The 16,389-nt window shown below is 43.5% G+C and overlaps 1 protein-coding gene across 4 annotated transcripts in view; it reads right to left on the bottom strand.

Moving 5' to 3' along the window:
* Nucleotides 1-7,241: 7,241 nt before the first annotated feature.
* SLC37A1 (solute carrier family 37 member 1) overlaps nucleotides 7,242-16,389 on the bottom strand; it is a 40,666-nt gene continuing 31,518 nt past the window's right edge. For all 4 annotated transcript variants that reach the window (XM_075519167.1, XM_075519182.1, XM_075519190.1 and 1 more), the window contains 6 exons: nucleotides 16,142-16,190; nucleotides 15,246-15,319; nucleotides 13,637-13,715; nucleotides 12,966-13,063; nucleotides 10,580-10,632; nucleotides 7,242-9,965 (listed from right to left, as the gene is read on the bottom strand). In XM_075519167.1, the coding sequence (XP_075375282.1) occupies nucleotides 9,950-9,965; nucleotides 10,580-10,632; nucleotides 12,966-13,063; nucleotides 13,637-13,715; nucleotides 15,246-15,319; nucleotides 16,142-16,190 (369 nt within the window). In that variant the 3' untranslated portion in view covers nucleotides 7,242-9,949. The remainder of the gene's footprint in view (nucleotides 9,966-10,579; nucleotides 10,633-12,965; nucleotides 13,064-13,636; nucleotides 13,716-15,245; nucleotides 15,320-16,141; nucleotides 16,191-16,389) is intronic.

Below are 16,389 nucleotides of genomic sequence, written 5' to 3'. Positions count from 1 at the left end.
GTTTACAGGGATGCATAAGGTGAAGGTACCAGAGCTGCTAATCATTAATTTTGACTGCTTTTATGGGCCTGGGAAGGCTGAAAAAACTGCGTATAGGAACCAGTCTGCGCTTAGGAATAACATTTCCTTTCTGATGACACACAGAAATGACATTTAGATGCTGCTTCAACAGATGCATTATTTTATTAGAGGATTTCAAGCAGGCAAATACAGGAGCTTTGCTTTCCCTGTTACTGTATGACTTACATCATCTGTAACCTTTCTACCAAGAGGTCTCACTTCAAATGACAGCAATGTGAAAATTGTTCTGAGAACTAGATGTGTTAGTTCTGCTTCAGCTGTTCAGGGGATTTAATCCATTCACTATTTCTAGGAGCTTTGCTGGAGAGGGATTTCATCCTCCTGAAAAAATTATTTGCTGAAGTCTGTCAGGCAAATCTCGTGATTTGCCTGACAGCGAAGCATATGGGAAGTTAGTCTGTCTAACGTAGCTCTAATACAGATATCAGTCCTGAAACACACATTCTCAGGCTTCTCTGCCTGCACCCCGGATTTGTCAGTCAGCCCAGTTCTGCCTTTCTGGGCTGGTGACCCCTATTTTGAGAACTGCCAGTGTAAAAACCAGAGCAAGGAAACCAGAAGGTTTCTCTCCATTTCTCGCCGCTTTCAGCAGCCGCACCGTTTTGCGAGCAGACACGCGGATCAGCTGTGGTTGTGGATTCCCCTCGGCGCCAAGCAAGCTGCAAATTTTCTTACTTCCAAACCCCTAACACGGCCAAGAGGAAAGTAAAGAGCTGGCACCGAGCTGAACGCACACATGCTTGGGGGGGTGGTAGTCACCCCAGCACGGGGGACCCTGCATGCCGTTTCGGCTCTTTCTTCTAGTTGGGAGAGAGAATATGCTTTTAATACATTTTTGTGACCTCTTCCGTTCTTTGTTAATGTGTTTTCTTCCTTTCATATAACTGGAAAGCTGTAGCCAGAGGAAAAGGGGGAGGAAGCTTTATAAAGACTTCTAACAGGGATGGCTAAATCGAATCCCATCGTTACACTGATCGGTATAAAACCCAACCTGCACGTTCTGCCACAGAGTGACGCAATGTTCAGCTGTTTCCTACCAGATGATCAGAGCGATTTAATAATAGATTCAGAACCTGCTGTACTTATTAAGCTGAAGTCTCACGTGGCCTGTGGCGAAACTGGGTGACTCAGACTCCAATACAATACTCCATCCTCTGCAGCAGAAATAACATCACTGTGTTTGGCAGAAGATTCAGAAGAAACCCACTCCTTCCAAAGGTTTTGCTTATATGTCACTCAGCTATGATGGGCTGCCTATACCGACTACCCTTCGTATCACAAAAATTAGAAGGTGAGAACTCAGGAGTTATCGATCGTTTTGTCGCTTCTCTTTTGAGCTAGACTCCCCATACCTATTGGGCAGTGAAATCCAGCCCTTTCAGCTTGTTCCCAATTCGTGCTGCAACTCATGTGCGTATATATATATATATATATACACACACACACACACAAACGCATCTGTATCCCTCTTGATTTAGCATATGAACTCAGGCTGCTGCTTTGAGTTCTGACCTCAATGCAAGAAGCTGCTGCTGGTTTCTGAATAACCTGAGAAATTCAGGCCACCTGTTAAGGATTTAGGTACCAGATAAACTAAAAACACTTCAGTGCCCAAGACAGCAAAGGCTTAAATAAAGTTTTTGGATTCTCCAAATGCTTGCTCCTGAGCTACACAAGCGAAAGAGCAACCAGTTCCTAGGAGTAAAGGCTGGAAGGGCTTACGTCTTTGCTGCAGCCTGGGAGTACAATGGCCAAAGTTCTCACAGTTGGGAAAGGTTAAGCAACTTACCTCACCCTGCTCCGCCACAGTTCATCTATCCAATACCACCTCGCCAAGGTTTTGCCTTCTGTGAATCTTTATGTGAAACAAACAAACAAAAAAACCAGTCATAGACAGCAGGCCACAAAAAGCCAATTTGCTAACAAATATGAAATCTGCACCCTGCAATACTGGGAGAAACCCTACAAACGCAAGGCCAGGTTTATGCAAGAAAGTGGCCTGTAGGGCTGAGGAAAAATGAGAACTAAGTTTTAGCTCAAATTTTTCTGTTGCATTTTTAAAAACACACTATAAATATGATTAGAGCAGGAGAATCGGTTAGTATGATGGTGAACAAATGCAAATATCAGAGTAATTCAGGTTCCAAGATGTTTATTTCTGAAGCACTAACTCTAGCCCCAAGCCTAGATTCAAATAACTGCAGTAACCTGAAGATGATGGAAGTAATTCGAAGTGGGCTGCCCAGGGACAGGCCTGCACCTTGCCTGGAAAAGACACCCAAAATTTCAGCCCCACTCAGGTTCTCCACTAGCTGCTCATCCAGCCCCGCGTCCAACGGGCCACCACACGAGCAAAGGAGCACGCTGATGCCAAAAAGTGAAAAATCAACTGAACGCTACTGGATGCGAGTCCTGCGATGGCTCCACGGGGACCTGCAGAAGCCCTCGGTCACCGCAGCACTGAGACAGGACATCACCCCAACCCTCACAGGCATTTCTTACCAGCACAGCAACCAACTGGTTCCTGGAGAGAAAAACGTAAAAACAGAAATTACAGATGCGAGCGCAAAAATGCCAAACTTCACACGAACCCTCTGGCAACTGAAAAATCAGAAGGTTGTTCAGGCCAAAGCCTCTATTTATCTTACAGGTTATGTATGCCTAAATAACACGTGGGAAGGGACCCAGCAGCTGATGTTGCGTTAAGAGTTACTGGCGTGCAGGAGTCCGAGGAGTGGCTGGGGGGGTGGAACCTTCCCGTTGAGTGACGAGGTTCAGACAGGACCCCCGTGCTTTCTAAACTCCTTCTCAGAGAGGAGTCGAGGTGCGGCTAGGTCCAGTCTCAGACTTGGTCAACGGTTATTTTCTAAGGACTGTATATGCAGCCATTCACCAGAGTTAAGGCGACAGCGTTAATTTAAACGTGCTGCACCCCCAGTCTAGTCGTGTTGCATGAACTGTCATGGCCACACTTAAAGAGCCTGGTCGTGTTCAATAACTACCACGGCTAGATTAATAAAGAGTGCAGGTTATTAGAACAGACACACAGATTCTTTGGATTACCGGTGATAAATTTACTGTCTGCAAAGCACGTGCAAATACCAAGAGCATGAGTGACACTGCCGGCTATAAATGCGTTAAAGATGATAAAGCAACTCTAGAGAGATTTCTAAGTTTCCCGGGGAGGCACTTGGTATAACCAAGTGTTCGAATCTTACCCAAAGGCGTCCCGATGGGGGGAAGAGAGGCTCAGCCCCTCGACTGATCCCAGACGTCAGAGTGGTACGCGATGGTGCCTTCCCTAACATTCTCTTTCTCTTAAGCCATTTTATACTGTCTTTCACCCTTCGGGTGGAGCTTGAGTGACTCTAGTCATACATCTTTGTTTAGGATTGGTGTAAAGTTTTCTCGCTTCGCTTTTAAAGGTATAGGCTAGGAAAAATTCAAAGCGCAAGCTCAGTGAGGGGTGGTCGCACCTTAGAGGCGGGTAGCTTTTGGGATGGAGGTGTGTTTGGTGTTGTTATTAATGATGTTACAACGAGCAAAGTTCACCAGAGGACAGCATTTTGTCGGAAACATGGCAGGCTGTTGGCCCAGGATAGCAAACGTGCAGCTTGCCGGTCACCCACACCACCTTTGAGTTCCCATTCAGTTGCAGAGCCCGGCCGCGGTACCTCCACAGCGCTCCCCGCTGCGAGCAGATTCCTCCTGGAGTCAGCACGCCAAGCTCCCCTGGCGTCACCGACCTCTAAGGTTGCAGGCCTAGGGAACGTCCCTGGAGTGGCCTCGCACGTCAGCCGCGTTCCACCCGGGAATCTTCTTCAATGCTGTACCTTACCTAAAAGCGTGAATATAAGTTTAATTCCTAAGTCGCCTCCAGCAATTATCCCACAGCTGACCAGCTCCACGTGCAGCCGTGGCAGCCCTCTACCCTCAGGATACGTCCCTGGGGCCCCCAGGCCCCCCGAGGCCAGGCCCGGTGCCCACGGGAGGCAGACGGGGAGAGCAGCCCCCTTGCTCCCCCCCGCAGAGGCTGCTCGGGGCGCAGGACCCGTGCGGGGAGGTGGCTCTTCCCACCCCCCCTTTTTTATCCCGACACCGGATTTTCACCTCTCTTCCTCCCACTCATCTCAGGCTTTTGCGCTTCGCCTTCTTTGCATTTTCACTGTTCCTCCATCCCACATTCGCATCTCTGTAGCGCCCCAGTTACACCCCGCATTTTAATTACGTGTCATCGCTCGACGTTCTCCTCTTTCATTTCCAAAACCGAACCACCTTTTTGTCTTTGCACTTCCTTTCTTGATCTGTAGCCAGTTTTCCACACACAAAGGCCCTTGCTCTTTTTCAGATGAAATCTATTCAAGCTCTTGACTGAAGCCTTCTGCTGACTTATGCTAACAGGTACTTTACTTCTCTTTGCCCTTTTTTTTTTTTTTTTTTTAAAAAAACCCCACTGACATGCAGATATACCTCGGGGGGGGGGGGGGGGGGGGGGACGGACGAACGACACAGACTCATTTGTATTTATTTACATCTGGAGTTATTTAACAGCCACAAACAAGGATATTCTACGGCTGCGTGTGTATGTACCCTTACTGCATGGCACAGAATGCATGTATCAACTCTCAACCCGAAAGACAGTCCCTTACGATGTGAAGTCGCGGCGTAAATAAGTCATGAAAAGAGTTCTTAATTGTCTTCCATTTCTGAAGGGCTGGGAAAGCTTGGCATGAAGACGGTGATCAACCATCAGGAAGGAAATGTTTTTGCAATCCCATTTAAGTGAGACACAGTATCTGGTGCTTCAGCCTTTGAACGGTATTTCAATGCTTATACTGACACGGCAGCACCTGTGCAGTCAGTTTAGTGCCCTCCTCTGCCTGAAAGAAACAACTGGACCAAAGGCAGTATTGTGCAAGTGTGGCAAAATATTTGCCAGCTGCTTTTATAAGAGAAGGAGGGAGAGAAACCCTACCCCCAGTATCATCAGGAGGTGAAGAAAACATCCTTAGAATCCTCTAGTTAAGTACGGCATCAAGAGAGACTTTCAACACATTTTTGACAGCTGATCTCCGGCTGCAGGAGAGGAGCAGGTTCCCTGAAATACGCCTAAAGAAAGGTTGGCTCTTGTCTTCACAGTTTACAGAGCTGCGAAAGTTTCACTGCAGCAGAAGGATAACTGGTACGTACACTACACCAACAAGAGAGAATTACAGAGGAAAAAATAAAAATAACCCCCAACCATCAGCTGGTGATGCTAACTAATTCTCTCCTTATTCCAAACTGGAAACTAACCAAAAGAAGGGAGACAAAGAAGGGAACAGCCAACATTTTATAGCAATCAAGTTTAATAAACTCCAAGGCAGCGCGACATAACACAACGTTAAGGTCACCGGACACAAGGCTGAAGCACCCCAGCAGTTAAATCCTCTCCTTCCCCCTCCCCAGCTTTAAGGATGACAGTCAGATTTTTAACTTGGCGTGGCATAAAATGTAGTTCAAGGTTACCAAAGCCCCAGAGCACGCAGGGGCAAACCTCCCAGCCAGCTTCTACAGTCCCCTCCACGGGCACGGCAGGCTGCGAGAGGAGGGCGGGAGGAAGAGTCCGCGCCATCGTGGGGCTAGTTTAGCAGAGAGCAAAACAAAAATCAAAACAGACTTGCTGTAAGGTGAAAGTGACATAGTTCAGCAATCAGAACATCGCATCAGATAAACTCCGAGGTTGGGACAAATCATGAAATAATCTAATCTAACCTCCTATATAATATGCAGGCTATAAAATTTCATTCAGACCAGAGAACACTATTACCAATTCTGGGCCTCATCATTTGATGGGATTGTAAACAACCTTCCTCAAATAAGTTCCGTATGAAGAACCATTGCCTCCAACAGCTCTAAACATCCTCTGATTTCATTTATACCATCTTACGTCTACCTAATTTTGAGCAGCACTTCTCATATAAACAACCTCACATATTAGTCACTGGAGAAACCTCCCAGCAGCAACCAAAGAGATTCCCAAGCGTAAACATGATGAGGTCAGCCAAAGTCTGAGGCAGGGTGACATTGGCACAAACGCACACGGAGGATTGCCATTGTTATTCTAAAGATATTATGCCAGAAACACAAGCAATAACCTCCCAAAGCGGATGGCAGAATCCCTTCTGGAATTTCCTAACTGGCAAAACATATAGGAGTAGGTGTATCAGTGCATGGAGCAGGTTAGCAGTTCAGCTTAGAGGCAAAAGAAGTCTCAAAGTGACCTGTGAATACACCAGATCCTTCCCTGCTACCTATTCATCTTTTTCCCACCCTATAAACCCTTCCTACACACAACGGAGACAAACCTCCACCGCAGCGTGCCCAGCAACAGCCAGGGTGCTCAGGAGGGTGCAAGTGCTCCGCCGGAGGCTGCTGCTCCGAATCGGGCAGAACAGAAACTTGGACCCGAGTCTCCCTTCTTTTATAAGATGCTCCAGCTATTATTTGCCTATTCCTGGAAGGCACTTTGGGCACATTTTGATGAGAAATTCTGTACAAGACCCTCAGATACCTACTTCTAACCAGAAATTGTTTTCCTTTCCAAGCAGTTTTTCCCCAGCGCATCTGTTGTTTGGATATTGTATCTCTGGTAGAGGCACACAAACCCCAGCAAACACCGTAACAGAATCAAGACAATAAATGTTCAAGATGGTAAGAGCTAGAGACAAAAGATGAAGCTTTTCAATTTCAATTCCATATAAACTGAAGAGCAAGCAAAGCAGACAACAAAAAAGTCACCTTAACACTATGCTGTAGGAGCTGGACTCGGTCCCTGACTCAGGTGAGCATCCTCCTTCCCTACTAGACCAAAGTAAGTAGGCAGAATATATCCATCTGATGCAGCTGATCGGAAATACTGATGTTGTACAACCCACAAAATGAGAAAAATTACATGTTCAAGTTGAAAAGGGCACTGTTTTCAAAACAAAAGGTTCTAATTTGTTCTCTTAATGGACCATTTTCATTACCCTCACAAGAAACAGGAGCGCTGTCTCAGCAGGGATGTCTATCCTTCCAACCAATAAATGGAGCATTTCTTCATGGAGATGTAAAAGATGAAGTAATCAACATTTCTCATTTTAAAGCAGAATCTACTTTTATTCAACAGGACAGTAAATGGATAAAATTCACAATAACCAGCATTAAAAAACAACAAACAAACCCTGCAGTCATATTTAAATTGGGCTCTACCTACTGGTCACTCACATTTCTACATACAAAATTTTGTCAGTCTTGCTCATTTCCAGATTAATGGCTATTGACACCCGATACTAACAAAACACACAGTTTATTCACAACTTGGGGGACCTTTAAAGTTGTTAAGAAAGAAAAGCACATCTTTATCTTTTTGTCCAACAAATTCGTAGCTGGGAGGAACTGAAATGCTGCACATTAGCAAGGAAGGAGACATCAGCACACTAAGAGTCCTAACTCCCTCCTACAGTGGATGGAAGGAAGGAAGGACTCAGCCCAGCACCTCCAACATTGTTGTCGTCCCATACCCGAGTCACTGCAGTGCAAAAGCTATTCAAATAAATAAATAAATAACAGCAACAGCCCCAACAAGTAAAACATGTAAAACCCAAACCACGGTTAAATATCTTTACAACCTGCTAAATACAACTGAAAGCATTTTAACCTAAGGCTTCAGCCCATAGGGAACAGCCTCTCGACATCTGAGCGCAGCAGAGTTTAAGAGTTTAAATTGTTTCAGTAAACTAGTATGTAGCTCTACATACCTTTTTGTGGGGAAGGGGTTGACATGTTCAGCTAAAGAAGTCCTCCGTCCCTCCCTCCTCACACAGCCACTGAAGTTGTGCCAGCACAGCTGTTTTGGGGGTGCAATGTTATTTTTCCCCCATCAGAGGCTGGATCAGTCCCCTGGTCTGGCTAGCAGTCCCCCTGAGTCAGCCTGGCCGAGCGAGGGGCAGTGCGCCATGCCACCGGGATGGAAGTCCTTTCAAGTAACATTGCTGCAGAATTCTGTCGCGTTTAACTACAGCCTAAAGCCCAAATGCAGCACAGATTTACGAATGCACATGTGGAGTATCCCCACTGGTCTCAACAGGTTTACTCAAAATGTGTGAAGTTAATCATTCATCTAGGTAACTGCAGGTTCAGGACCTACGCAGAACATTCACTTGCAAGGACTTTGGTACCCTTCTGATGTCTTTGTGGGACTGAGGTCTTCCCTGTATCTCTGTTCAGCAAAACAGCTAAAAATGAACACATTCTTATACCGTTCAAGTCAAGCATAAAGCGTGTGCTGAATCAAACCAGTGAAATAACTCAAAGGCTGACCAGTTACAAAACAGCCCTGGAAAGTAAGTGTTGTGCCAGCACGTGGAACACAACACCAGCAGCTGGCGAGACATTACTCCATATTTTGCAGGACTATTTTAGAGAGTGCTGTTTTGTTAATCAAGTGTAAAGACTACTGCATCGTTGCACAAAACTTAGAGCATAGTTCAGAACAAGACATATGCCTACGGCTTTAATAAATACAGTTAAGAATAATACACAATTTAAGTTATCTGGCCTTCATGATCTAAGTATAAACACCTCATACAAAAAAAATTCCTTTTTACTTTGTACATCTTTAAAAAACAAAATCACAGAAACATCTTGTTTACAAAGGAGATAGCTGTACAAAGAAATGATATGTTTTATATTAAACCGTCTATTTGCTGGGTAACACTAGTTACCGAAACGTCCTCTTAAACCTACCACCTAGATAATTTTTCTTTTCTGATATTTTGGCTCCAAATCTGAAATTCAGAGCCACTTGAAAGAAATTTCTGGTTATTAAGGCCCTGATCTGACAGCGACTTCCCCGTGCACACACCAGCACTGAAACCAGGGAGTACCCAACAGAGATCACTGTGGTGGCAGGGACTGATGCAGCTCATCTGTTGAATCCTGTAGTGCTAAACTATGACAGCTCGACGTTCTCTGCCACTCCAAAGGAACAACATCTCATTTCAACCCAGCCTAGAGGAGCAGCACAACAATTATGTGACGTTTGCACAACCAGTTTATAATGCCCTGAAAATCATTAGAGCTCCCCCCTGGAAATTCTGACTCATAATCTGCTTTTTGTTGCTTAGGAATCCTTTTTGCACAATCCTAATTGAGGACTAACATCCATCCAGAGAGTCTGTGAAAACTGCTAACTGTGGTACACCACAACAGTAAATTCCATTTCATTACCTACCAAAAGGCCGGACGTTGTCCTTGGGATTCGAAGTAGTACTGTAGTTAAAAACTAATAATATGGTGAGGTTATTATTGTCTGAGCAGCTTCAAAATACTAATAGCAGTGCATCTTAATAATCAGCTGGTATTGTCCTCTATAAAGTGATGCCCTCGATGCGCGCAAGACGACATAAGGGATACATACTTTGCTCGCTGACACTGGGACATTTCACTGCTAGACTGTTGATTTCAACTTCCTTCTGCTCAAGTTTTGACTTGTTTTTGGAAAATACACAGTTCGGAATTTTAATTAAAAACATCCTATCAAAAGAAATAAAAAGGCACTTGGTATTTTTCTTTGGCTCAGTTGAGGCGCGCTGCTAAAACCTTCCCAAAGTTCCTGTCTCTTCATCTGATGAATAGTTGCCATCCTGAGGTACTTACTCATGTGCAAAAATAAGAGCTTCAGGGATTTACCAGTTGCATTTCTCACATTGCTTCCAGTAAACGTGCAAAGTTCTTCACCGAACAGAATCTCTTAAATATAGAATAATGCATTCCATGAAGTTTGTTTTTCAGGGAAGAGCTCTGATCACTGATGCAGTCCTTATTCCAAATCTGGTCTTGTAGCTCAGTGTTCTTTAAACCTGGGAAAGAACAGCAACCAGGCAGGAAAAGTTGAGGTGTGAGGCGTAACAGCCACTAACTTAAAAACGCAGGATCCCTCCCTTGCCATGCATTTTTCTATTCTCTGTCCATTTTACTTCTCCAAAACTACAACCAAGGGGCTCAATTTAGATTTTGCATATGCGAGTGTAACCCCATTGATTCCGTGAATTTTTTTTTTTTCCTCAATTCAAAACACTGTAAATTCAGAGTCATCCTTTCCTTTAAGGAGACCTTTTGGAAGAAGTTACATTTGAAACTTTATTAATAAACACAGAGCAAGCAATTGAGTAGCTTCTTACTTCCCACGTGCATGCTCCATGATGAAACCCAGGAAGATTACATATTTGGGGAAAAACAAACCATAACCAAGAGACCGTGACAGAAATGTGTTTTCAGATACTTTTCAAAGTAAGGTGTTCTAAAGAAAAATGCTCAAACCGAGATTACTCTTTTGAAGCAAAATTAAAACAGACAGAAATGGACATACAGAAACCTTAACATGTTCAGTCTACATCTAGGTATTACGGGGCAAAGGCTTAGTAACATGTTTTTAAACTGTTATTAAAGAGCAACAGCCATGCATAACACTTACAGGGTATAATCTGCATTACACCGAAGTTCCTTCTGAATAAGACGGAGTAAGAACTGTAAAAACAGTCACAGTATCTGTGTTAATATCTATACAGATATACAAATAAGCTAAGTTTCAGGATAAGATGTTCACTGTCATTCAAAGAGTTCCTCATTTGAAACATTACCCTGTAATGCTGCACTCAGTTATAATATTTTTTTTTTTATTTTTTTTTTCCCCAGATGCTTAGTCAATGTTTGGAAGAAGAGTTTTCACAATGAATAGGCAAGAGGAAAATAATTTCCTTTTTTCAACTGAGAGATCAATTTCTTCGTAAAAACCAGAATGGCTTTCTGAAGTTACTTTACCAGGAGACATGTAAAGAAACCAGCAGAGGGAACCCAAGACTTCAAGAAAACATGGCAGATAGAAATTTTGGAGCATAAAAGCATTTTAGCTGCTATTCTGAAAAACAACTGTGTGTCTGTGAAAAGCTTTAATCATACAATTAGTCAAGACGAGTAAAGTCAATCATGTTTACTTGCCTGTGCAGCATCAGGACTTTCAAGTGCCCTTTAAAAGGTGTACTAAGATAGTACCCAGGAAAGTGATTTTACAAATAAAATTTGATGATTCCTATGTACATTAAAGACAGAACTTCCAGGGTTCCTCACTGTTACAGGCTTCTTTATCCTCGGAGTCTCACTGTTATAAATGGAAGTTTCTTCACTGTTATAAGTATTGGTGTTTGAAGAAGTTACACCTAACACTTCAGAGGTATGGGAGTGGCCAAGAATGACAGAACTGAATACCACATAAGAGGCTAAAGCCCCTCCAGATATCCTTGAAGAAATAACATTTGAACACAGGCATCTATATGCTGTATTGCAAAGAACAGGAAAAGCAGAACAAGAGTTACAAAAACCAGGATTTATTACAACAGCACAGAGTCAACCCTCTCAAAACCAGAAATTCACAAAGGCATTTTAACTGATGCTGCAAAGAAATGTGGGATTTTTTCATTTGGTTTTAATAAATAACTATAAAAGAAAAAAAGCAGAGCTTCAAGTCTACTTGGAAAAACTATGACAATCTCCCAAACTCACTCTGCAGCATGGAATACCTAATACTGAAAACAGCACAAATCAGGATTTATAGAGCTGCTGACTACCAGCGGCAACATACTTCAACTATTAACTTACCTAATTTATTTACTTAATTTCCAGAGATTTCACATCTTAAATGTGGAAAAATTTACTTTAAAATTTTGGGTGTAACTTGAATTTAGAAAAAAAAAAAGCCTCAATTGTAACTCAAAGCAAGACCTTCTGCTTTTCTTGTGTCAGGAAAGGGTGGGCTGACACACTCAGTATTAGCTCCTCTGCAGGAGCACAGAGCTCAGTGCAACACTGTGCAGGCACGGGGCTTTGTCTGGGCACAGCCAGTACAGAGGAAGGAGTATTTCTGAAGTGTTTCACAGTCACCCTGCCCTTTCATGACCAATTCCACCCAGGACTTCAAAAGGAAAGGATAAGCAGGTGACACTTCAGGACATCTCTGAGGTAGTCACAGCAGCGTTCTGCTCCGCTGGAGAACAAAGCTGGTACAGATGCCTGCCAGGGAAATCCCTGGCAAACGTAAAAACGTAACCTGCGGGCTAATCTACAGGTGGGTGCAGCAAGACTGACTTCAAAGGTACAATAAGATTCACCTTGCCTCATCTCATGTCTTCTTTGGTCTTTAAAAGCAAAGCAGGGCAAGTCTGAAGTGAAAAAAAAAAACCCCACCTTTTCAGATCTTCCTATCAATCATACAGGATCTCAGTCAGGAGAAAAAAGGAAAGTGGATGTGCTTTGTACCAAGCTACCACGTGTGTGTTGCACTCCTTTTCCCTAAACTGTCAAAAGTTAGGATGCCAGTTTTTTGTCTAACCTAGTACTGCAGTTTTAGGGCCCATCTGGAGAATGGGATGTATTAACTTTCAACAGCTTCATTACCACGGTGCTTTTGGTGATATAGCAATGTAGCAAAACATTTGTTACTGCTTTGCTAAACTGGCTTTAAAGAAAACAGAAGTAATTCTTCCGTGAGTGGAATCTGAGGCATCTTCCAGGCCTATATATGAAGGTTTACTTACAATTATGCCTGCTGTAATCTGCTCAGCCAGCAGTTAACAGATGTGTATTTGCTCAGGAATTGAAGTGCATCAGAACTAATCTGCACTTTTGATTAAAATTAGATGAGAATTTCAAAATGAGCAAATTTGCTCTTTAATTGAAAGTTTCCTACACAATTGGAAGTACACATTGTAAGATGGAGTACTGAACTTGCAAAAGGAAAATTTGCACTTTAAGATAGTTTAGCACAAAGGAAATACACAGCAACTAAACAGTATTTTTAGACTTACTAGCAAGGCACATGCATCTGCCACCATGAGCATGTAAAACACGTTGTTCCAACCAGATGGGGAAATAAGACCAGCTAAGAGAGGCCCCAAAGCTGCACCTAAAATATAATATTGATATTGTCAAAATGATGCAACATAAGATTTACTATGCTGAAAGACAGTTATTCCGAGTTAGAATATCAATTTCTCCGCTTAGTTAACTCAGTATTACCTTATGTATTAAAAGGTCCCAGAAAGTGCAAAACATTACTGGTACAGCTGCAAGCCAAGGGGAAACCCAGCACAGGGGGAAGCTGGAAGACTAGAAGTTTGAGAAATGCCTGCCTTTGGCTCAACAAAATGCCCATCCAGTATTAAGCCGAATCCTACACAATTTTCCCTTCCACATACCAGTGCAGAGGGCATGAATAACATATCCCTGATCTCAGAGACAGCCCCATGGCATCTACTTTTGCTGTCTGTACCCTGCATTAGTCTACCACCCTCTTCCTTCCACCCTCCTTCAGGTGTGGGACCACTAGAGAGGTTTAAGGCTAAATTTGCTCTACTCCCCATTTCCAAAGCTGTACCGAGTCCTGGCAAAACATGAACTGGAGAGAGCCTCGTTTCTCAAAGATCCTTTGTTTTAATCTACCACAGCTAAGGCAGGCTACCTGACAGCTCTGGCTTACCTACAGATCCTGTTCCGTCGATGATCGCTGTCACTGTGGACAAGGCTCTTGCATTCCCTTTCAAGCTTTTATGGGTACCCTAAAGTGACAAAAAGACTGCTTAGACCCATCCTGAGTTCAACTCTGAAGAAGTCCTTACAACGCCATCTAGTTCACACCCCTCCACATTAGATGTCCATTGTGAAGATGCCTTTAATATACTAGCTCAGACCCTTTTATCACTACTTAAAGAAGCCTTCTACCCCACCAACCTGCTGCCTACAGTGTTCTCCTTTATTAAATCATGTTATTTAAACCACAGGAGCCAAGAAGCTTTCTGTTTTGCACGCTGTGGATTCAAGCAATAAGGTTGAGGAAGATTCAACCCACTTCAGCTTTGCATTATGCTGCAAGGCTCTTCCCCTGCTAATACAGCAAAGCTCTGTGGAACAAGAAAAAAAAAAAAATCACTGCTGTGACAGGAATACTAGACTACCAGAATTATGGATATTTACTGAAATGCTAATTCAGAGAATTCTTGAGCCAAAAGAAGCTGTTCAGTCCCAATTTTAGAAGCCAGGTCTTCAGAACAAAACAACTAATAGAGGGAGCGACTTAGTAGAAAGACAGAAAAACTGCATAGTTCAGAGAACTTCTAAGACACACAGTCCTTTGTCTCCAGTATACTGAGGAGAATACAGTCAGGTAATCAGCGATTTACATTTGCTTGTGTCAGGTGGTTGATTGCTGACATCCTAGGGACTCGTTGGCAGTTTCAACCCTCTTCCTAAGGGCCAGGTAGGGATCTTGCAATGTCAGGCCCCACTTTTTAGCTAGCAGCCCCCACTTTCTAGTTTAGCAGCCCCTTCGACAAGGCTAAGGATAAAATGAGCAATGCATGGTGGCCTTCTTTGCCTTGCCAAGACCTCCACGCCAAGGATAGGACTCCAGAGGATGTTTGGAGATTTCTGTCCTGCTCCTTTTCCTATATTTAGAGCATTTGTTGTTAGAGGAGTTTTGCCTCTTGCTTGGTGCCTTAAGGAACGAGGACCTTTGAAAGCAACCTTCCAAAGCCTACCTAACGAAAGGTACCAGGGTCAACGTTTTCACACGGCGTTTGTGACTGACCGACCTGATCCAGCTGGAAGTGCAAGCAACCAGAGTAACAGCACAAGAAACCCTTACTTTTGTCCATGCTACCCTCTGCCGTATGTGCCCTGTATAGCTTTCCACACTGATAGGAATTAGGTCTCCAGCTCATCTCTCACACAGACACAGCCCCTCCCCTCATTTAAAGATGCAAAGTATAAAAGGGGAGAAGGCACCTGTACAGAGACTTGACCTTGCATGCAACCTTCACATTCACTTTGGGCTGTCATCTACAAGATTTGGGCTCTCTTGTTAGCAGGCAAGAATGATCTAGAAGCCTCTCACAAGCATGACGCTTATTCATACTAATACACGAACTCTAAAACAATCTCAATGGCTGAGTTCAGCACCGCCTATCCAGCTGCTTATCCCTTTACTTTGGGACAACGCAGCCCCTTCACTGACGACCTTGCAGAAGTCAAAGGGCTCTCTCTGGAGGCCAAAGCTGCTACACTGGAAACAGAGGGGAAGCCACACTCACCAAGTCAGCAGAGACAGCAGTGGTGATCAGCGCGTAAGGGCCATTCACCAGGGCACCGCTGATAAGCAGCATCACTGTTGCAAGGGGGACAAGAATGGAAAATGTGAGTTGCCTGAATGACTGTTAACCATAGTGACAGGAAACATCATAGCCTGTGGTTCTCAAATGGTTTAGTTTTTCCTTGGCCCCATTACAGAATTGGGAAAGGAGGAAAAGCAACATATATTTTATTTCCCTGCAATGCTTACTCCATGCTGTGAATTCTCAAATGTAAGAGGAGACAGGGCTGAGTCAAAAGGCACTTCCAAGGGCCCTTACTGATCCTGGTAGGTCACAGAAAGGGGAAAAGTCTGACCAAATTGACCCTAAGAGCAAGGGGTGCTCACAGGGACCCACCCATAAGCCCCTTCTCTGCTTGTACAGCACCAAGCACCAGAGGGCCCTAAAACTTAACAAGGCCTTTAGGTAGATGAGACACTACTGTCAGCACTTGTGTTTCATCTTCTGTTTTGAGGTAACAGATAGAAAGACACAAGTTAATTCAGACTAAACAAGTAAAGTTAATGTTGCTGTCAAAAGTACTACAACTAGTCTCTAAACACCTCTGACATTGGGCATATAGAATATAATAAAGCTTGTGCTGACACAACAAGTCCCACAAAGACGACTAATGATATTAACTAAATCACTGTTCTCATGCCACCCCTTACTTATTTCCTAGCCCTCTTCCTTACCCCATAAAAAGCCTGCAAGACAAAGTCTAGGGAATTTGATTCCATACTTCCTCCTCTCAGGGAAAAAATAAAATAAAAAGAAAAAAAGAGAAAAGAGCATCAAAGGATCATAAATGAAAAGTTCACATAAAGCCAGGCAGAAAATAACTTAAAAATACTCACCTACAGTAGCCTCAAGGCCCATTTTACTGACTGCAGAGAACATGTACAACTGTAAAGACGAAAAAACAAACACGTTGAATACCAACATATGTACTAATCTTAGGTTCCCCATTTTCCCCATGCTAACTAAAAAATGTTTTAGTTGGCATTATGTGAAAGCTAGTTCTAGCACCCTAGGTTTTACTAAACCCTTTTAGACCACAGCAGGATGGTCGTTTGATTGGACAGAGGAGGGAGATACGGGATGT

This window comes from Mycteria americana, chromosome 1, assembly GCF_035582795.1.
Source record: "Mycteria americana isolate JAX WOST 10 ecotype Jacksonville Zoo and Gardens chromosome 1, USCA_MyAme_1.0, whole genome shotgun sequence".
Taxonomy (NCBI): domain Eukaryota; kingdom Metazoa; phylum Chordata; class Aves; order Ciconiiformes; family Ciconiidae; genus Mycteria; species Mycteria americana.
The sequence above is the reverse complement of the archived record's forward strand: the minus strand, read 5'-3'. Positions and strand labels throughout refer to the sequence as shown.